The sequence below is a fragment of the Rhipicephalus microplus genome, chromosome 2, assembly GCF_043290135.1.
Source record: "Rhipicephalus microplus isolate Deutch F79 chromosome 2, USDA_Rmic, whole genome shotgun sequence".
Taxonomy (NCBI): Eukaryota; Metazoa; Arthropoda; class Arachnida; order Ixodida; family Ixodidae; genus Rhipicephalus; species Rhipicephalus microplus.
The window spans coordinates 176,895,062-176,918,191 of NC_134701.1; the positions used below are offsets into that span (position 1 = coordinate 176,895,062).

At 47.5% G+C, this 23,130-nt stretch overlaps 1 protein-coding gene and 1 pseudogene across 1 annotated transcript in view; both read right to left on the bottom strand.

Annotated features, from left to right (window-relative positions):
• The window catches only part of rk (G-protein coupled receptor rickets), a 168,791-nt gene extending 147,898 nt beyond the window's left edge, over positions 1-20,893 (bottom strand). The window contains exon 1 of the mRNA XM_075887105.1: positions 20,538-20,893. Coding sequence (XP_075743220.1) covers positions 20,538-20,779 — 242 coding nt within the window. The 5' untranslated portion in view covers positions 20,780-20,893. The remainder of the gene's footprint in view (positions 1-20,537) is intronic.
• A 2,159-nt stretch (positions 20,894-23,052) lies between these two features.
• On the bottom strand, positions 23,053-23,130 carry LOC142796503 (U4 spliceosomal RNA; annotated as a pseudogene).

A 23,130-nucleotide genomic window follows, 5' to 3' on the forward strand; every position in this document is an offset into this window, starting at 1 on the left:
TGGCAACCGCGGTACTTCGCTTCTTTAATGGTGTCGTCAGAATGAAAAGCTAAATCTATGCAAGTGTTGTGGTTTGTTGAAATGACATTTCATTGAAGGGGGCATAAAGAGTCTCACAATGCCTCACAGATGGCAGCACATTATCTAGCGTTTGCTGTTTGTTTGATCACCACCTCTGGAAAGGCATGATATGTTTTCCGCGAACATAGGTGTTCATTTTTAGAGCTGTTTGAAAGTTTTTGTGTGTCTTTAGCGGTGATGGCTGCCCTATCCCGGGCCTTTTTCGACGTAGTTTGATGGCCTCCCAAATGCGCCTACAAATCGCCGAATGGGCTCGTTTTCGTCGTGACACTTGTCGAACAAAGCGCCTTAAGGAGACTCCTTCCACTACATGGCATTTATGTAGTGTTTTCTCCCCAAGCAGCTGCAAGTAACATCGTGGCTTTGTGGTAAGACACCTGCTCGACACGCGATCGGCCAGGGTTCGATCCTCAATGGGACCTAAAGTTTTATTCTTTATTTTATTTGGTTCTTTCTCTATTTTACGCTCACAACCAACGGTGCCGACGGCGACGACGGAATTTCCGCAACACGAAATCTCCAACGCTATCGCGTTAAAATCACAGCATATTCCCGGATTCCATGACGATAAGTGCGGCTAAATGTCCATCAGTCCGTCCGTTCGTCCTTGCTTCCGTCCATCCGTGCATCCATTCGTGTGACCATTCATCTGTGCGACCGTCCGTCCATCTGTTCGAGCGTCTGTCCATGCATCTGTCCGCCTGTGTGTCCATCCGTCCGCGCATTCAATCATCCGTCCGTCCATCCGTCTATCCATACACTCATCCATGCGTCCGTTCAACCATCCATTCGTTCGTGCATCTGTCTGTCTCTCCATCCGTGCGTCTGTCCAATTGGTGAACACTCCAAGTACCGCCATCTCGCATCTTTTCATCATATATTCATCATACGGAAACACCGCCATCCAGCAGACATTCCGAGGACTAAACGAAAGGTGGCACGGCCGGACTAGAGGAGTGGCTCACGCGCACTTTTTTACGGCGTGTGCTTCGTGTCTAGTTCCCATCTTTCGCCACCTCTAGTTCATGAAACTGTGGCTCAACTGTTTAGAAAAACATTTATTTACAGCATGTACAGAACACAAAGGCTTCATACCATTCCAGTAACAGGGCACATACACTTCGGCACATCTATATTTCACGACTAACATCACTACGTTACAGTGAAGACATTCACTCGCTAAACCTTTCTTGAACCAAGGAGATTACGCCCAGCAAGTTGAACATGGCAACCAGATAGTGCTCAAAGTGCGTCCTTTTGATACTAGTTTTTTTTTAACAATCAAATTCAAGACAAATTTTATTGCAGACTAATTCACCGATACTCCTCTTTGTAGGTTATTCATTCAGAAACAACTATCTTTTTATTTATGATTAACGTGCGCGGGTTTCTTCCTCAATTCAAATGAGTGTGCGCGTGCCGCTCCTCTATTTCGTCTGTAGAAGTGGCTACGTACTACTACGACGCACTACTACTACTACTACTACTACTACTACTACTACTACTACTACTACTACTACTACTACTACTACTACTACTACTACTACCACCACCACTACTACTACTACTACTACATACATCGCGGACGCACGACCGTACACCTTAAGGAGCTTCGCCCTTGAAACAAGGTGTGGCCTGCTGTGTGCCGCCGAAGCGGCGGGACGGGCCTATAGTTCACCTCGCGCCCGCTCTGGCGCTACCGCTTCTCCCAGGAGAAACGTTTTCACGCGCATTTCAGCGCAGCAGAGTGAACCGTAAATAACGCCTTTCGTAGCAGCACATCACAAGTTCGATTCTCAATCGTAATAAAGAGTACCTATTGCACCACATATGTGAACAGTTTGCCCTAGGGGGGCCAATTTTAAATGCGAACCATTTCTTAGCGGACTTCGGTGACTTTCAGCGTATCTATCTATCTATCTATCTATCTATCTATCTATCTATCTATCTATCTATCTATCTATCTATCTATCTATCTATCTATCTAGACGCCTGCGACTCTTAGCTCTCCTGGACGTTTCGATAATGATATCAATACCAAACTAGGTGTGACGAAACGTGACTGTATTAAGAACATATTTTACTAGTCATAACATGAAAATCATGACATGTACGTGATGAATGTCATGAATTACATTTCATGGTGTTGCAGCTCTTGCGGTGGTTTTGCTCACATGGCATGTTGCAAAACTGGTATGATATGGCATGATTGCAGGGCAAACACAAACGTCACACCCTAGCATGAAAATTATGGCGTGCGTGTCATGTAACAACATGACCACATGCCACACTCATAATACGCTTGCGGCCGTTTCGCTAGCTTCACTTATACCAAATTTGGTATTACGGAACCTGAATGGACGACGAGGATGTGATACTGGTGCAAATATGACAAACATGAGAATCGTGTCATGTAACAACATGACTACATGCCACGCTTATGATGCGCTGATGGCCGTATTGCTAGCTTTACTTATACCAAATTTGGTATTACAGAACGTCACTGGATGTCGAAGGTATGATACTGGTGTAAACATGATAAACATGAGATGCGTGTCATGTAACGACATGACTACATGATGCGCTCATGTCGCGGTCGAAGCCATTTCGCTAGCTTCACATGTACCAAACTCGGTATTACGTGGCGCGAACGGACGGCATAGGTAAATGGCACATCAAAACATGATAATCACGACATGCGTGTCGTGTAACAACATGACTACAAGTCACACTGATAATGCGCTCGCTGCCGTTTTGCTAGCTTCGCATGTGCTAAATTTGGTATTAAGTGGCGCCAATGGATGACGACGCTATTTGACTGGTGCAAACATGATAATCATGAGATGTGTGCAATGTGAGAACATGACTCCATGCAACAGTCAAGCCGCCAATACATTTCGGCATGAGGTGGTGCGCGTGCTCGCCGGCGTTCATTTCGTCGCGTCACGCCGGCGTTGCGACACCAGGCGCCGGTCCTGCCATATGCTCGCCGGCACGCGCCACGCTGCGTTGCTTTGACGCATGCGCATTTCATCGCGTCCGGCGTCTCTCCATCACGAAAAGAGGGAAACGCAGTGTTTTATGGGTAACACATCGGCGCGAAATGCAGCGTGTTACATTTCGCGCAGGTTGCCGTCGGGCCACACACATAGAGTAACATAGTGTCGCACCGACAGACGCTGGTCGCGCCTGGCGTCAGACTATAGATTGCTCGTGTTTTGCTAACGCAGCGTCGCTGTGCCCAGCGTGCGCGCACGTCGACACTAGATTGGAGTACATTGGGCTCGTGGCCGTTTTGCTAGCTCCACATATACCAAACTTGGCGTTACGTGACGTCAATGAATGATGCAATATATTACTGGTGCAAACATATAATCCTGACACGCGTCTCATGTAGGAACATGACAACATGCCACGCTCATAGCGTGTGCGCGGCCGTTTCGCTAGCTCCACATATACTAGAAATTTTGCATCACGTGACGTTAATAGATGACGAAGGTGAACGACACATCCAAACATGACAATCATGACACGGGAGTCATGTACGGCATCATTTACCTCCACCTCGTAACGTTGTGCTGATATTGAAGTGACATGTCAACATATCTCATTTGTGATTCGCATATCATCGATTCCCACTGTACGTGGGATCTGCCATTTTTCGTATAGTATAGACTTCAGTGAATATTGCCCGTTTGATGTACCTGAACTGTAAATAAGTGTACCATTGCGAAAATAGTTTAGAGTAGCTTTACTTCTTCCTTCAAGACGAAGCTGTCACTTATTCAAGCACAGAGGAGAGTTGCCGAAGGGTCCGGACGACACTTATTTAGAAATTAGCTTTTTATTTGTGTCTCTGTGACAGGTAATAGGGCAACTACGGCCGGTCGGGTACGTTAGTGAATATGACAAAGTTGACAAATCAGTTGCGCGTAAATTGCGTTATTGGTTGCGTCATCAGCTGGATCCGTTCGCCAGCGTTTCCTGGGCACGGTGTTGTTCTTTAGCAGGTAGTGCGGATAAGCGTCCAACACATTAGGGACCACCATTGAATGCAAATGTCTAATCCTAAAGTTCTTTTATAGTCATTGTCAGTAAAATGTAAAGAGCACACTATCGACCACTCTCTGGGCTTTTATTTGCTTCATCTCCCTGATGGCCCTTGCCGAAAAATATTCTTCAGCCAAACATCCCGACGTTGTAGATCACATGGGAATGTATGGTACTGCAAGGTAACGTCCCTCCCCACGTTCGACTTGCACAGCGGCACACAGGAGCTTCACGGCATCACACCACTAGAAAACACCGTCTGCTATACAAACGCGCGCACAATGAAAACCACACTCTAGCACAGAAAACATGTGTCAAGCTGCGCACACACACGGCAACACAAAGCAGTGGCAGTGCACAAACAAACCACACGACAAAGCACGAGAACATTAATAAATCCTGCGGCAACCCCATTGCTGAAAGAACCGGCGTCTACTTTGCGTACGGGAGCAATGTCCTTGTCGAGAATTATTCTTCAGCCAGACTTCCCGACACTGTATATTCAAGGGGAATTCGTGGTACTGCAAGCTAGCGTCTCTTCTCGCTTTCAACTTGCACGGCGACACACACAGCAGCACAACAGACTCATTGCATCACACCGCTGAAAAAAACATCTCACACGCGCACACAATAGAAACTCTCCTCAAACATAAGAAACGTGAGGCAAACCGCCACCCACGCACGATCGCACACAAAAAAATTGCCCGCAGCTTACCTCGGGGGAACACTGAGGAGGATGCGGAGCATATAATTGGTTAACGGGGTGTTAAAGTGCGACTTACTTGGGTCGATGGCTAAATTGGTTAACGTGGTTGTGAAATGGGGTGTTAAATTGCGACTTACTTGGGTCGATGGCTAAATTGGTTAACGTGGTTGTAGGAGGGGGTGTTAAATGAGTGAACACGTACACACGTATGCGAAAGGGCGGCGCTGGTCGAAGGGACGTCGATCATTGTGTTTGTGGATTCGTTGGAATTCATTTCACCGCGACCTTGGACGTCGACGCGCCGTACAAACCAACCGACGAGCGGCAACTGAGCGAGCGAGCGCCGACCTTGAGTATATATACAGCTCGACGGCGCATGCACTGTCAGCTGTTGAATGTTCTCGAAGCGCGACGCCACATGCGCGTCCACTGGAGAATCAGGAGAATTGTAGATGTCGAACGCGGTGTGTAGAGGAGGAAGGGTGCACAGATGGTGGAGGAGTGAAGCACGCGCGGTGTGTAGAGGAGGAAGGGATGCACAGATGGTGGAAGAGTGGGCGACGGCGCATGCGCGCGCGTCAGCTGTCGAATGTTCAAGAAGCGGTGCGGACGGCGCGGACGGCGCACTACAAGGCGCGAGTATAAGATGCTCCGCATCTAAAAAAGCACGAAAAACACACGGACACGCACGAATCTTCACGCACCCACAATGAAATACGAACTGCCGTCCGCGTTGATTGGTGGAGCGTCAGCGCCCTCCCCCCCCCCCCCCCAAAAAAAAGCGGCCGAAACTGTCAACTCTTCCCAGACGCGCTCCCCCATTGAAGGCGACACTACGCACCAATCTGCCCCCTGTTTTTTTATCCAGCGGCGTTGATAGTAACCACCTCACCGCATATCCACGGAGTGAATGATGATGAACGGGGCGAAGCTTCGGGGGGCTTTATCGGCAAACCATGAATCATCCACTGGCCTCATCCGTTCCTCGTCTATTCATCTGTCTTTTTGACGCACGGATGCACGGATGGGCACATAAAAGCACGGGCGGACAGACGTATGGACTATGGATGTACGCACGCACGGATGAACGCAGGGACGGGCGCACAGAAGGACGCACGGGCGGACGGATGGACGGACGGGCGGACGGACGGAAGAACACACGGACGGACGGAAGCGCGGACGGACTGACGGATGCTTCGCCCTACTTATCATTATTCACTCTGTGGTTATGCTGTGATTTTTTTTCTAAATACACCTGGTCCTTAGACCCGGGACGGCTTTATGCTCTCCCATAGTAGAGTACCCAGTACTTTAAATCATTAAACACATTTAGGGGCGAAGCTCCTTGCGCCGTGAGCTGTTCGTTCCATGTTTTTAGTAGTAGTCACCTCTCGTTTGGTCCTCAGAATGTCCACTGATTGGCGGCACTTGTATATGATGAATATATGATCAAAAGATCCGAAATGACGGTACTTGGAGTGTTCACTAGATGGATGAACGGACGCACAGACGCATGAATGAATGCTTCACCCTGGTCATCATCATTCACTCTATAAATATGCTGTGATTTTTTTCTTAACACATCCAAATAGCACCTCTCAGCCAGATGCACCCGTTTGGATGCAGCCGTTCACCACCATCTCCTCTAGCCCTAGACTACTCCCTGTCGGCTAACCTTCGCGTCTGCTTTGCGTTCATGAAGAAGAGGTAGGCAGACCTTTTTTTTCCTTGGGTGGTGCCTCCTTACGGAAGTCTTGATCAGGAGTCATCAACTTGGCAGAGCCTCGCCCCCTGCGTGCACAGGGTGCGGGGCAGACGAAACCATCGAGCACCTGCTGTGTGCTTGCCCAGCTCATCGTGCACAACGAGGCGTCTTGCTCGCCGCACTCTGTCGCCGTGGTCTGCCCACGACTACACAGAGGGGCCACCTCTTCCCTGCACCGCACCACTCCCAGGTCTTCAAGTCGGTTCTACGCTTCCTTGGAGATAGGCTGTAGAAGCCACCTGCCGTGTCCTCGGTCATGGGTGTCATTTCTCTTCTTCTCTCTTCTCCACATCTTTAATACCCTCACCCCACCCCTCACAAGCCCTGTGCCGTGCTCCCAGATGTGCTGCAAAAGTTGTGTCCTTTCCGCGACGTCTCTCTCTCTTTCGACAGAAGTCAGATGAAGCAATTCAGGGGGTGAAGCTCCCTAAGCCGTGGGTCGTGCGTCCACAATGTATGTAGTAGTAGTAGTAGTAGTAGTAGTAGTAGTAGTAGTAGTAGTAGTAGTAGTAGCAGTAGTAGTAGTAGTACTTTTATTTACAGTAAGCCGGATACAGAGCTCACTGCAGGGGCAAAGGGCTAAAGGCGACCAGCCAGACAAAGGCCCTTGTCCCTCCGCAGTCCGTGACAGTGCAAAGCTTAGACATCAGCACTGACAAACAATATATATATATTCAATACATTGGTTTCAAGCAACCTGCAATTGTACACACAAAATTCAAACATAAATAGCATAATAAGTTTACATAACACATTTTAAGAATTAGAGTAGTAGTAGTAGTTGCCACCTCCAAGACCGGACTAGAGGAGCGGCACGCGCGAATTCTTTTCAATTGAGGACGAAACCTGCGCACGTTAATCATCAATAAAAAGATAGTTGTTTCTGATGACGTGTATTGGTGACTTAATCGCCAATAAAATTTGCCTTGAACTTGATGCTTACTAAAGAAATCATTATCAAAAGGACGCACTTTGAGAACTATTTGATCAGGAAGGGTTGCCACGTTAAACTCGCTGGCCGTAACCTCCTTGGTTTTAGCAAAGTTTAGCGAGGGTTGGGCCGCAGTGCCATGAACTAACGGCGGTGAAAGGTTGGAACTAGACAAGAAGCGCAGGCCGTAAAGGGAGTGCACGCGTGCCGCTTTTCTTGTCTGGCCGTGCCACGTCTACATATTTTAGTCCTCGGAATGCCCGCTGGATGGCGGTACTTCTATATGCTGAATATATGATGAAAAGATGCGAGATGGCGGTACCTGGAGTGTTCACTAGATGAACAGACGAGTGGACGGACAGACAGACAGACACAGGCACGGACACGACGCACGGATTGATGGACGGACGGACGCACAGGCGGACGCAGAGACTGACGCAGGGACGCATGCACGGATGGACGCACAGACGCATGGACGCATGAACAGATGCACAGACGGATGGAAAGACGGATGGATGCTTGAACGGACGCACGAACGGACGGAAGGAAGCACGAGTGGTCGCACAGACGGGCGCATGCACACTCTAAGCCGAAATTCGGCAAAGTTGGACTAACTGCAGTCGTTAAACCAATGGACGAACGGTTCGTCCAACAGGGACTAAATGTGTGACAATGCGTGTCTTGCGCAACCGACCGGCAATGAAGGGACCAACGGGGAGGGCAACTGCGCCGCGATCGCCTCTTGTCGATGCTGCACTGCAATGCTCGGCGTTGTCGGCGATCATGAAAACAAGTTAAATAGGCTATACGCCACTGTGAAAGTGAAGCACTATAAAACGGATAGAAGATGTTATTAGAGGAAAGTATAGTACAACACGCTGTCAGTGCACACAGCAAGTGCCCTCGCGTTTCCACCATGCCGGCACGGGCGAGCCGAAGCCAAGTGAAAGTCTCCGCAAACACGGGCAATGCCGAGAACTCGCTTTAATGTGCTGAATAAGTTCGAACTACGGTGAACACTGACAATGCTAATAAAGGTAAGCTGTTCATCAGCGGTCGTGTACCCACACAGTGACCACAAGTTCAAAGCGATATATAGGAAAAGTAGGCTTCGTACGTCATCGGTATCAAGCGGGCTGCCGGTGTGAGTTCATTGCCGGCACAAGCAAAGGAAACGTCGCGTACAAGTTCACAAAAATAGTAGCTCAGGCAAACTTATGGGTTTTTATCCATGCGACAATCGTTATCAAAAATCCAACGTGTAGGCGATCGCGGATACGACTAGTCGTGCGGCCAGCGGTACACAGGTTGTGCCTTACCAGCACGATGAAAGAACCGTGCCGGCGAACGGTCTCGTCGCTGTAAGTATACAGATATCTACATCACTCCGTAAGACACAGCGAACATGGGGCACTTACCTATTGTTCATTTGTGACTATAAAATAACGACGACGAAAATTTCACGCGAGCCGCATGTTGCGATCGCCGGCGGTCGTTTAGCCGTACTCGTCGTAAGCCTAGCGACGCCGTCGGCAAGCCGACACGGTATGGCATCGGCGGGGCGCCTGCGGCTGCTTCGCCGGCTTTCCCGCACAAGCGCCGCTGCTATGCTTGTGTTTGCGGACTCGTGCGCCAGCACTGCGAACGCTGGTTCGGCCGACATGATCGAATACCAGCTGATAATTCGTATTCTCGGGCTGGAGGCATGTTGAAGATTAGATGGATACATATTAAAAGATCGATGCGCATCGGTGCTACGAATAAGCCCATGTAAATTTTCGCGTTACGGTGTCAATATTTATTGTTTTCTTAAGCCGAGTAAAAGTCGCCCACTGGCACTAGATGGGAGGTCAAAATACTGTGCTATATATACCCGAGAGTCTGTTCTCTGTAGTACAGCGCGGGCAGTCAGTGTTTGCGGTGTTTTACTTTGAAATAATAAAGCGTATGTATGTGTGTGTGTGTGTGTGTGTGTGTGTGTGTGTATGTTGCATGAATAACATACTATGATATTCAGTGCTGATTAAATTGGAATAAACATAAAATATACTGCACAAACGCAGTGTCGCCATTTTTTTTTGCCATTGGTCCAGACGGTTTAACTGTTAGTCCCGCTGGAGCATCCTACTGGGGCCAACATTTAAACCAAGTGGAGTAAGTGCTTGGGGTAACAGTTGAACCCTTGCAGTTACTCCCGCAGTTAGTCCAAAATTGGTTCAAAATCTGTGGCAGCGCATTTAGACCCCTAAAGGACCAATGGCATACCCCACTTTAGTCTTTTTCGGCTTAGAGTGCACGGACAGACAGGAGCAAGAACGAACGGGCGAATGGACACATCGTCCCACTCATCATGGTGCACTCCTTGGATGTACTGTGATTTTTTTGTTCAGTTGTTTTCAGATGCGTGGAGGCGTCTTGCATCTCTCATGGTCACTATGTTGGCAGCATGGTCGTATGAAGAAATGTTTTTCTTTGCGTTCGCGGCCCTGCTTCAAGCCACAAAAAGGTGAACCATCGTTTCGCATTGAAGAATGAGTGCTTGCACGTTAGCTAACATTTTGCCCGAACAGCCCCCCCCCCCCCGTCCAATCTTCTTCCTTGTCCCAGACCTTGCGGCCTAGTTTCCTAAAATTAGATAAGTGGGCTCAGGTGCAGCGATCGTTCAGCCACCATGGGAATGACAAGTAGTACATGGATTCGCCTAGCCTTCGTGCTTGCGGGCTTCCAACGCACTAGCACAATTTGTTTATTATTCCGTTTTGGATTTGTTTCTACTAAAAGCAACTCCTATTATGTGTCATGCTCTGAAGTTGATTTATGTAAAAGTGTGCAGCATCAGCGCTTCATATCAGCTTCTGGTGTTGCTAATACGTATCTTCCAGTTGGCATCGTTGCGCAAGTGCAAACAACTGGTTATATAAACATCTGCAACTGTTTAGCCTATGTCTGTGCGTACAACATTTTTACTTATATTTATTGTCATTTCATGACGCGTCACTTAATAGAAAATTGTTATATGGTCACCTTCCTTTCGCATGCTTCGTATAACGTCGATTCCCAGGTACTTGGGATCCGCCAAAATTTTAAATTAAGTATGGCCATGAGCTACTCACGTATGACTGGTTCTGCACGCTTTTTTTAATATGCTCTTAAATTCTTGTGTTCAATATGTTGTTAAAATTCTTGTGCCAAAGGCTTCTCAGAAATTACCCGTATGCGAGATTCATACATAAAAAATTGCAGGGTTATACAACCTCTTTCACTAACTATACCCTCCCTCGGCCCACCCCTGTCCTGCTTCACTGTCCTCACCCTTGCAGGAGTAAATATATGGGAAACTGTGGCCCTTTACAAGAGTTCGACACCAGACTCTAGTTTGAAATCCCTGCTTCAGACCCATGCACGCAACTGCCGCGACTCATCTTGGAGGAGCTTCGCGCCAGGCCTACTGTCTTGCATGTGCAATCATGCTAGGCACATTTAGATTTGCCGCGGAATATTACGCAGTACAGACATGCTAGAAGAATTCTTTCAAGTGTAACTGTGTAGAACTGCCTCCGAATTTTCGACACAAATAGGCACGCTTACTGGAGGCCACTGAAAAGTTAATTGCTAAAGTTTTGTTGATTGGGCCACTGACAGCCATAACTATTGTCTCACTTTGGGTACCCCTGGATGCACAGGTCATCTGCAAATACGCTATTTATGTTTATCCCCGTGTTGAGTTTTAGGAAAACCATAAAGCTTAACATTGAACATCTGGTATGTAGACAACCCGATACCCATGGCTGAAGCAAAATTGAGACCCCTGTTTTGGTGGCCTTTAAACAATCGATTAATGTTAAAAATGTTTAGTCTGCGAAAGAATCTGAGTCTCCTCCATTTTACACTAAAATGAAACAAGTAACCGATCAAGATTGATGAATAGAACATCGAAAGCTGTAATGTCATTGATTGAATGGAGGATAACGTAAGGCTCCAATGAAAATTTTCCGATTTTACACCGACACCTAAGTGCGCGACGTCACGGATTTCAAAACATGTATTGCCTATTTTGACGGTATTGGCTAGCCTAGTTTTCTGAAAGTTGGTTTGTTAAGTCCACGGCAGCTTCACGAAAGGATATGTACTTCATTTTTGCCAACTGCTGGCTACGTAGGATCTCGTAGACGTAGTCAAAGTCTAAGACGTCATGGCGTTTGAGGCGGGAGCATCAAGGTGGCATCACTATTCGCTCTTTATTATTTTTTGCGTGTGTGTGTGTGTGTGTGTGTGTGTGTGTGTGTGTGTGTGTGTGTGTGTGTGTGTGTGTGTGTGTGTGTGTGTGTGTGTGTGTGTGTGTGTGTGTGTGTGTGTGTGTGTGTGTTGGCTATAGCAAGCGTCTTCTCGGACGAAGCGCCGTGATTGTGCAATCGTGAAAGAGTAGTTTATACACACATGAGAAAAGCCGTCCTTCTCCTCAATGTCACCTTAACTGGGACGCAGCACGTACCTTCCGAAGACAGTGCATTAAAAGTGTGCAGCGAGAGATGACTCGCGCATTGCACGCCAGTACATGCGAAGCATAATGAAAAGGGGAGCGGCCGCAGAGAGAAAGAACCAGCCCCACAACACGCTCTGGTCATCAGCGCCCTGCGCGGCATTTGGCGAGCCGCGCAAATCATTCCACGGCCACCGGGACGGTGCCGGCCGGACTCGGAAGCGGCGAGGGGCCTACGACAAGCTGACCGGGTCGTGGTGGCGCGCCGTGTCGCCTACTTCGAACCGGACGCAAAACAAACACCGGCGCCCTCCAGCTATGTCCTCGAGGCGCCGTCGTGTTTGATTCGGCTCTCAGGCCCGCAACTGCTAGGACCTATACTGCTGCGGCCTTGTCGGCCGCGTCAGCAAGGCGTGGACAGTTTTGCGGGAAAATTAAGAAAGGAAGAATTGACACTTATAGGCAACAATTAGAGGTGGTTGTCCTTGTATGTGCGATAGCATCGTCGAATTGAGGCTGCATGAATACAATGCGACTGCTCTGACAGCGAATTACCACGATTAGCCGTGATTAGCAATGACTTACCATCGCCCAGACAGCAAATGTTAAGAAAGGCCGACATTTGGGAATAGTAAGTCAGCTTTAAGTAGCTGGGGCTTTTCTAACTGCGTTAGAAAACGCGACAGAGGAAGAAATAAGACGCCCCTCTTTTTTCGTCAGTGTTTGTTAACGCAGTTAGCCTTTTGCGATGTATTTTAACCAACTTGCCTGACTTGGTGCTCTACCTTGGGCAGCCCAGATAAATGTTTATTGACATAATATATGTTAACAGACCTACGTTGGTCCACACCAACCAACGTAGGTTCGCAATAGATGTAGCTTGCACAGAAGTGTGTTTACGCGACATATTTGCACGTATGAACCAAAGCTGATCAATATGACGAGTGCCAAGCAAACCGAATCACAATAATTTCGTCCTCGTTTTTAGTGCAGCAGCCCTGAAGCTGCTCATTTGCGTCTTCATCACAATTAGTGGTATACAGGCGCTATCTCGTTGCCTAATCTGCATATTTGTGGTCTAGAAAGTGCTGTAGGGCTTTGGCCTATAACAGCATGGTCCACGTCATTTGAGTGCCGAAGAAAGCGCTGAGAGACAAGCGGGGACTATCTCATGCGTGACATCGGTAGGTTGTACACAATGCGGCAATTACCAGTGTAAGGCGACAACAGGTTGTCGGAAGGTCTCGCGAGGAAAACCATGGCCAGTGTACGGGTGGCACACCACGCTGAACCTGCGCTTCGTAGAGCAAAACGTTTATGGTGTCTTGGGTGACCCTAAGCAGTGACAGGTGGAGCAGAAACGCCTGTACCGGGCCAAGTGGCTATATACTTTCTAAACCATTGAATGACTATCCCGCAAAGCCCGCATACGGGTATGTGCGAACTGTCGCGCGAGGTCGGTCTGGCTGTGTTGCATTGTAACAAAACCCAAGTGCTTCAAAATGCTTCCGAACCAACTCGCCCACCAGCAAGCATTAGCGATGTCCACACCGTTGCGGCCATATTCACGGGCAGAAATTGTGATCTACAGCAGCGATGTGTCCAAGGATAACGCGTGTTTTCGGTGGCATACAAGGTACGATGATAAGTAGCCGGCGCGGTGTCGTAACGCGATGAATCAGAACCGCAAGCTAGGTGAGTTAGTTGAACGTACTTTTGCTGAGGGCAGCTTTACCAAGGCTGAGGACTAAAAGGTGCGTACAAAACATGCGCTGGCTCACAACTGCTCTTATTTATACATACGTATAGTTAATAGGTGCAAAAAATTGTTTGTGTACGTTCCGTTTAGTCCTCAGTCCGGGTCGCACTGCCCTCAGCAAAATTATGTGTAACGTTGCCAGTCCTGTATTATATTATAACAGCAACGTTGTTTTTATTTCGCCTCATAGTTGAGGTGTCTATATTTTTTTACCTAACATAAGAATCTGAAAAGACCGTTTGTATACTTCCCACCACTAGCCAAGGAAACAAGCTGTTCGTGGATATTCCCAAAAAGCCTTCCTCAGTTTTTGTACCACAGTGCAGCGACTAAGCGGCATGAACGCAGTGCATGCGGCAACTATAATGGCAATGTGCCACAGCGATGAGTACGATTAATTCATTTTCGCGCCCAAATACCCGTACTTACGGCAACGCTTCACTCTAACGAAATTATGCGGCCTGCTAAGCACTCGGCCAACGACGTCGATCGTCTCAACCACACCAGCGCCAGCCGACGGGTGATGAAGTCGTACTCTCGGTAGAGGACTTCAAAACGTGCGGTGCTGCAACACGCGGTGGCGCGCGAATCAATCAATAGTAACGAAGATTGGCCCCAGCGATGACTGGCCGTGGAGTCAGGTGTTCCCCTCGTATAGCGACCGAAACATCGGAGCGCCTCCTGGCGCGGTGCGGGGGTAACTACGAATCCCATTGCAAATACGATGGGAGGGTGTTTTACTATACGCGCTACGGCATCCGGCGAAACGTCGAGCGACGTGCCGGTGAGGATCCATTCATCCCGTCGCCGGATCGATAAAGGAGGATGGCGAGATCAAAGGTGAGCGACTCCCTCTCCCGTCGGCAGGCTCGTCTCGGTAACAGGACGGCGAGAAAGAGCGGTAACCACGGAGAACGCGGGGAGAGTGGAACGCGTGGACTTGGCGCGAGCGAGCTGCACAGGTTGCGGCTGCGATGGAATTGCACGACACTGAGGAGATTTTTCCTACGCGTTGAAGGGACTGCGAATACATTTTATTGTGGCACTCGTTAATGGCTTTCCTTATGTTTATCGCACTTTTGAACAGCGAAGCTAGCCATAAATTGTCGACCCTGCTGCAAAGCTATCACCATCGAAAACGGGTATTTGCCACAGAAATCGGGTGAATCCCAATACTAGCCAATGGTCCACTGAAAAATCAAGGCCCAGCAAGTGGCTGTGAAGCGATGCCGGTGAGCAGAAGACTCCGTCGAGCGAATGCTAGGCAACGGAAACAACCTGACACCACTTATAGCTAAAACCTCGTTACAACCCAGAAGAAACCAGGTTAGACGTCATAATCGTCAAGGCGTGCATGGCAATTTCATGGAAACTTTTCTTTTTCGTCAGCTTGGTCACACAGATGCGCTAATGCTTAGCGAGGGGACGAAATTTCTGCAGCCTTGGCGACGTGTAAACATATTCTGGCAGCGAAATATTATTATTTCGAATCATATCTCTAGAGAAGGTCCTAACGATGAGGCAGAGACTTTTCTAGATTGTTTATTGTTTTGCTCCGGTAAACGTTAACTCTGAAGGGATATCAAAGAAAACGCACACGTACAGATTATTTTACGACACAAAATAATTACGAACTTTGTTTTCTCTGGGGTATATTTCAGCGTGAAAAATGTCTTCCCTCTCTCTGTGTGTCTGCGTGTTTACACACACACACACATATATATATATATATATATATATATATATATATATATATATATATATATATATATATATATATATATATATATATATATATGGAGACCACCACCACCAGAGAGAGAGAAGCTACACCCTTCATACAGCAGAGCAGTTTCAGTGGTCCCCGTGACAAAAAGCAAAGAAGAATAATAAAATTTCAGATGAGTGATGATCAGGACAGATAATTAGCGGTATACTGGATGTTTACAATCGAGATGGCGAGAAAAAGAAAAAAAAAACTAAAGTTGCACAACAATCCCCACCATACGGACGGGTATACGCAGCAGCTAAAGATCGAAGCGTGTGTTCCAAGGAAACGACGTCTTTCACTTCGACGCTGGTGCTCTCTTTGTCTGACCCGATCGAGAAATTAGCAAAAAAAAAAAAAGAGATCGCGAGAGAGAACAGCTAGGGAAGTGGGGAAAGAAGAACAAGGAGAAGAACCGCAAACTAATGACGCGAATCTCTGGTTCGCTCGCACAAAGCACATTATGGAACAGAGGAGGTGGGGATAAGGAATAGAGAGAGAGGTGGACTCAGTGTACGTGGAAAGGAGGAAGAGAAGGCGGAAAAGCGTGTATCCGAGAGAGCGCCGGGATCAATGGACCTGCAAACAACGGACGAAGCGCATTACTGCGGAGAAAAGAACAACCGGTTCATGCGTTTGTTGTGATAACGCTAATCATATTGCGTGGAATTCAGTGTTACGCCCACTCATATACTAACCGGGCTAACTGCACAATCGCAACAGCTGCCCTAGCGGCTTGGAGGTATCGAGTCGGATTCGCTGAGTAGTTGAAGTGGTAAAACAAAGCGATAGACGCTGTAGCAAAGCTGTCAGGTGACGTGAACTTCGATACGCATACTTTTACCAAGCTTGGGGAGAGGGGAGGCAATAGAAAGGAAATATAATCGGACTGCGTTTATTTTCTATATGCCAGCGTGTGGCAAACTAATTAAGGTGTGTGCGAGTAGCTTACGTAATGTATTAAGTTGTAGTACTATTACTTTGAAAGGACATGTGGTTCGAACCTGATGGTAACGCGCACTTGGTCAGCATTCTGCGAGTGCACAAAAACGTGGACGCATGATTACAAAACGAAAATAAAAAAATTCGAATGTGCGGCTGCGTATTGCGCGTTTAACCGTCTGTGTGGGTGTTTGAAAGATATCCACTACAGCCAGCTTCGCGGCACAAACGAGTGTGTAGCGCCGCTTGTGAGCGAGATCAGCACAGCACTTACAAAAAAAAATAATTATAATAAATCTGGTTGAAGAGATTTTTTGAGCTTAAATGCAAAAAAAAAGAGCGTTCGAAAGCGGGACAGTGCGTAAGCCAATGCAGAGAAAAAAAGAGAAGTAATGCCAGCGCCGGGAAATTTGAAGTCTGCAACCTTTAACTAAGAAGTTTTAATGAGATCATTGTCTTGTCAACCGGGACGTTGGCTGAAAAAAAAGGCCTTCTGCGAAAGAATCCTGTTTATGGGTTCCATTTTTTTAAAAAAGCTTCATGCTCGAGCGCCTTATTAATCGGTAGAGTTGACGTGAAGTTGTCATATATACGGGCTCGCACTCAATAAATCGAATCGCTATTCACAGATATTATGGCACAGTGTCAGGAATTGTTAAAAGTTTCTGTGTGCTGGCTTTTCTGGCATCATTTGTTTTTATGAATACTGGTGCTAATGTCTTCCTCAATATGTAATAATTAATTAATTAATATTCTAATAAATGTAAAGAGCATCAGACACGCTGATGCAACTGCAGGAGCCGACTTTTCAATTCGCTCCAATACAGCGGAAGATATATGCAAGCAATCAGGTTTAGCGAGCTTTCGCAACAAAATACAAACGAAAAAAAGACAACTGACACCGCATGCCACTGATTACAAACAGATAGCTGACATCGCAAGATTTTCTTCAACATAAAATAAACTTGCTGACAGACGTGACAGAGACCATCACCGATGTACCAGCGAAACTTTCATTACACTGCCTCGATACCAAATAAAAAATACGAGTAAAAATGTTTTTAGTCTTAGTTATTATTATTGCTTACGGAGCCATATTATTTTTTTTCTTTTTGGAAACGTCGGATTAAAATATGGCTCCTGACTTTTTTCTCATCTCTTTCTTTAAACTCTCTTACAGTAAATGTCACTGCGGGTAAAGGTTTTTTTAGTATTGCGTGCATTCGATAAAAGTATATAGGAGCATTAATTTTATAGAGAGCACTTTAAAGTGGCCCTGAAGAATCGAGGTTCTGTTGAGACAGTAACAGAGCAACCTTGAAATGGTGTTTAATAACGCCAAAAAACAAGACGACTTTGTTGCTAAAAACTAATAACACAATCTCGCGGGTGAGCTATGGTGTGCGAACCATTTGCTGTTCGTATCACGCAATAAAAGCACTAGCGGTCAGACCGAGCAATCGCCGACCTGGTCTGCCAGGCGCCTGTGGCAACATCACAACCACCAACAACAACAATAAACCAACAGTTAAGCGATTACCAGTGAACGTCAGGCAAGTTTACTAACATGCCTTTAAGCGCTGTGAGTACCATGATAAATAAATAAATAAATAAATAAATGGATAAATAAATAAATAAATAAATAAATAAATAAATAAATAAATAAACTGCAAGTCTGTGTTCAACCACTTAGAGTACATGGTTCTCTTCTGTGAGAGAGTTACGCATTCCAGAATGAAAGGGTCGCCCTCCAAGAAGGCAAAGAGGCAACGTCAAAGGGTCCCACTGGTTAGAAAGCAGAATCATATAATGCTCTTGCTTCTTAGTTACACCCCGTAACAGCATCTTAGTGAAGTTTGCTCTCCAGAATAATAACCCTTTTAGTTGACCTACTTTCCTAACATAATTTTAAATGGTGGTCTCTACGTACTATTGTGCCCCTCGAAGTGTTTCCCCGTTTTTTGTTCGAGAAAAAAAAAGTTTTTTTTTTTGGTGACCACCGAAAAAAAAGTGTCCTTGTAAAATTCAGCTTTATTTGCGATAGAATATTAACTGACCACCAGCGCGCGACTCCACTAAAAACGCGTTTCTTTTTTACTTTTTTTTTTCGCTTTGCGAGCGACCACGGAAACGAACTCGCAGTTCTTCTTCCGCACCCTGCGCGCCACATGCGCAAACTAGAACAGGCCCCGTCTGTTGACAGATCGGCGGGAGCACAAACGCGACTTTTATGAGAAATGACGCCACTACGCAATAAACTGCGACGCCGTTCCATGCCCTTCTGCACTACAGGAACAGCAGACGATACAAAGCGTATTTTGGCGATTCGTTCAACTAAGCAATTGTACAGCGCATGACATTACGCGCGTGAGTCTCCTCTTCATTTTTGCAACCATGCGAGTACCACAGGAAATGCTGCCTTTACGTCACATTGCATGTGAGTGTTTGCTCATTTGTTTTCATACACACCACTCTCGTTATTAATTACTCGTTATTATATCTAAAAAACGGAGGACAAGAAGTTTTTATTCCGGTCGGTTGTTCGACAGTATACAATCATAATATGCGGCGCTTTAAGTCACAAAATTTCGACGTGATTATGAGAGACGCCGTGGCGGAGAGCCGCGGAAATTTCGACCATTAGGCGTTCTTTAACGCGCACTGACACGGCACAGTACAAGGGTCTCCGCCACTCCATTCCGGACGAAATGCAACCGCCGTGACAGGGATCGAACCAGTGACCTTTGTTTCAGCAGCCGAGCGCCTTAACCACTGATTTACCGCGGCGGACGTTTTGAAGTACAGGACACATCATAGATGACTGCTTGAATGCGTCGACCCAGAAAACAAAGAAAACATAAAGATGAGAGCGTTATAACTTGCTTCGAGAAAAATACAAGAAGGTTTTCGTCTGCGAGCGCGGACACCAGCGACCCAGTCTACTGAAGAGTCCCGGCGGAGTGCAAAGCGTCTTAAAGCGAAGTGCAGAATCGGAAAATATTGTTCACGTTCAAGAGTGCATTCTAGAGAAGAGTACTTTAAACAGACCGGAAAAAAAAAGGAAAGTTGGACCATCCATCCCACGAGGAGGAAGCGAAACGCGAAACCACGATAAATACTTCTTGCGTAGCACCGTTTAACTCTTATTGAAAACTGCCCTCGCGCCCTTCGAAGCCGACGTGACCAGTCGAGTCTCAAGGGTCCCCGAAGTCTACCCCGTCTCGATGCCCGGTCGTTGCGGCTAAAACATTAAAGGGAACAGCGCAGACGACGTCGAAGAGCGGCACACCGTTAATCAACGCAGCACTTGCTTAAGCAAAAGAAAATTTCTTTGTGCTCTCGACACTATAGTCCATATCCACTTTGGGGGTTGGCTGAGACTTCGTAGATTAACATTTCTATTATAACTAGAAAATTGCTTATTATACAAAAATATCACTTAAATATAATATAGAATAACAGATGTCAATGAAATACTGCAAACATTGTACATTTGCCCTAGCAGACCTGGCGGTTGATTTACCGTATCTACTAGAATGTAATGCAACCATGAAACCATGATCGTTAGCGCTAGGGGCACTTTTCATTGCACCGAGGAAGATGAAAAAAAACGTATTTACGGTATTCAATTGTAACGCAAGGGTCGCCTCTACGTAGAAAAAGATATGGGGAAAAACGTGCGTTACATTCGGGAAAATTGGAAAATACGGCCAGAACAATTTTGCATAAACATGATAGACATTACGTTTATTTGAAATTAGGAGCACATTTTAAAACAGAGATTAAAATGGGATGCGTATAGCAGCGTGAATAAAATTACAGACCGCATCAAAGGCATCCCTCTGGCAATAAATGTTTACTTCCCCTCTTCGTCCTCGTCAGTATCAGCGCTTTCCCTTTCATTACGCCGAACCAACAAAGCCAAGCGAAAATTCGCAACACACAACAGCCTCCTACATGCTCAACTGAAACGGGAAGAACACATTGGAACATCTCCGCATCTCTAGCCCGGCTCACGTTGACAACCGCCTCAGAGATACCGTGCACACACTCACAGGCTGACGACTTGCAGCTGCACCGTTTCCCGGCTAGTCCCGTTACCGGAGGCGTCTTGCGGCGTCGGCACGCGCGCCAGTTCGAGCGAGGAGCAGTCAACGCGCAGGGCGCCCCGCTGCGACCCCGAGCACGTGCACTCGGCCACGGGACACCACGCGACGTTCGACGACGTCGTCGCAGCCGCGGCCAACGTCAGGCCGAGGAGCCAGGCCGGCGCAGGGAGCGGCCGACGCGCAGGCATCACATCCTCGCACACCGTCGGGGAGTGCTGTGGCGATTCAGCGCGCAGGGGAGAGCGCGTGGAGCGCCGCGCCGCACACACACGCACGTTGTTCTAGCCGGCTCCGCCGCGAACTACTCAGCGGCACCGACTCGCCGGCTGGCGCGCTCGGTCGCTGGCCCCGCCGACAACAGAACGCACGACCGGCGCGCCGCGCCCCCGTTTGAGCGCCTGCTCCCGGAATGCGCTTGCGTGGCAGACGCTTACGTCGATGGTGGGCGCCAAAATTTGGACCACATGACCCTCATCGATGTTGCGAGCGCGCGTGTGATGTCTTTATAAGAAAGTTTCCGTAGATTGGTCATTCATAGTGGCCTAAGTCGAAGGAGAGGGTGCGAAGAGAGAAGCGGAAAAAAGTAGAAAGGTTAACTCCATGCACTTCCAGTTTGCTATCCAGTGATGTTGTAAAGGGATTATGGTACATGATCGCAAAATAAGCTCACACGGTGAATGTATGAGGGACGAGATAAATAAAAATTGAGAAATTTATTGCGGTAAATGTGTGGGCGAATTAGGCGAAGGAACTTCGTAAGTGATTCATACGATAAAGGATGGAAAGATAGGGATGACTGAACATAAAAAAGATAGCAAGACACAACGATCCCATTGTAAAAGACACGCATTAAATTACCTTGGAGTTCCGAGTTTATTACATTCTTACTCCCCACCCGGAGCTTATAGTGCACGTAACGTGCGATCTCCAGGATCGGCGCACTTTTACCACGTGGCAATGCCATGTGATGACCTCGTCATGTGGTGCCGTGATGGTGTCACAAGTCATTGACACGCCCCATGACGATGTCATACCATGACCCTATTAGGGACGTGGGCCACGTGTGTTCTGCAGCGAAGCTTTCTTAGGCTGCCTATGCCAACGTCGTCGTAGCCATACCAGTAGTAGTGTTCGAAGTGGCCTTAGTAGTAGAAGAAGAAGAAGTAGTAGTAGTAGTAGTAGTAGTAGTAGTAGTAGTAGTAGTAGTAGTAGTAGTAGTAGTAATGCAGTTGCCGTGACGAGACATTGTAGTACAGGAACAAAATAAATAAAACGTTATCATGATGATGAGGAGGAGGATGCACGAAATCAGTATAAGTTGTTCTACCTCACCCTCCCATACGCTCGGGCCCTTACAGCTTCACTATCAGATAGTTTTCACGGCGTGGAAAAGGCCGAATTTTCTGTGCCCTTTCATCATCCTGTTCTGTTTTGCATGACATTAGGGACGATATAGAGTAATAAATTCTTTACCGTGGGAGAGTGAAAAATTTATCCCTTAATAATAAAGAACTAGAAATCTGAACAGCTTGCAACATAGGTCTCAAGCTCACCACAGCTAGTGGGCCGGAAGAGTCTCTGGATGGGCTGGCATGATAAAGGTTGGAGCAAAGTGTTACGAAGGCGCGACGCCAACATGGTCCCGAAGGCGCCACTGCTCCTAACTCTGCCGCCAAGGTCACCAGCCGTTTCGTAGCGTGTGTTACTCAGCTCGCGACTGCTTCTGCGCACAGCTGATAGACTAGCGGACGAGATGACGGTGAGTTAAGGCAAGGTTTATGTACAGCATACGAATAGAGGTGTTACATATTCGGCACTGAGGCCGACAGCTTCGGAACTCGAAGAGCTGATGTCACACAACGAGCGCTCAAAAAGGGCGCGCCGCCAAATGCTCGCGACGAACCGCTGGAGTGACGCTGCGAGGTCAACGAAAAAGAAAGAAAAAGAAAACAAACATCTAAAGGCTCCCCGGGCGCGCGAGCCTCTCCTCTCGGAAGCGTGGCTTCGCCGACGAACCTCCTCACCCCACAACGGCGGCCGAGCAAGCACTCGAAATTTCTAGAAGGAAAGGGGCGTGTTATGCCGGGTTGAGTCATCTGTTGGGGACGGCCCTCTTACAGTCTCGCGCCTTCCCCCAGCCTCCGCTGCGTATCGCGCCGACGAAATGACGAGAACCTTCTGGAATCTCGCGCGGAAGGTATTTAATCGAGCAGCCGAGACAAGAGATCAGGAGAAGACGGAAGTTAGCGCCGGAGCGCGTAGGGATTCCGCCGTGTAGTCGGCGAAGGTTTTGTCCGTAGAGACAAAGCAGGAGAAGGAGATCATTTCCACCTGAGGGGTGACGACTCGAGCTACAGGCAAGAGTGTGTGTTTACCGCTATCGAGCGAAGACGCGTGGCAACAGCTGCGTGTGTGAAGCCGACGTGTTTCCGGCGAAGAAGTTGGAAGCTTGGAGAGAGGCCAATTGAAGTTTTCAACTAGCAATAGTCGCCCCTCAGTTTACACTTCATTGGGTACGACACCGCCTCTGCGCAAAGCT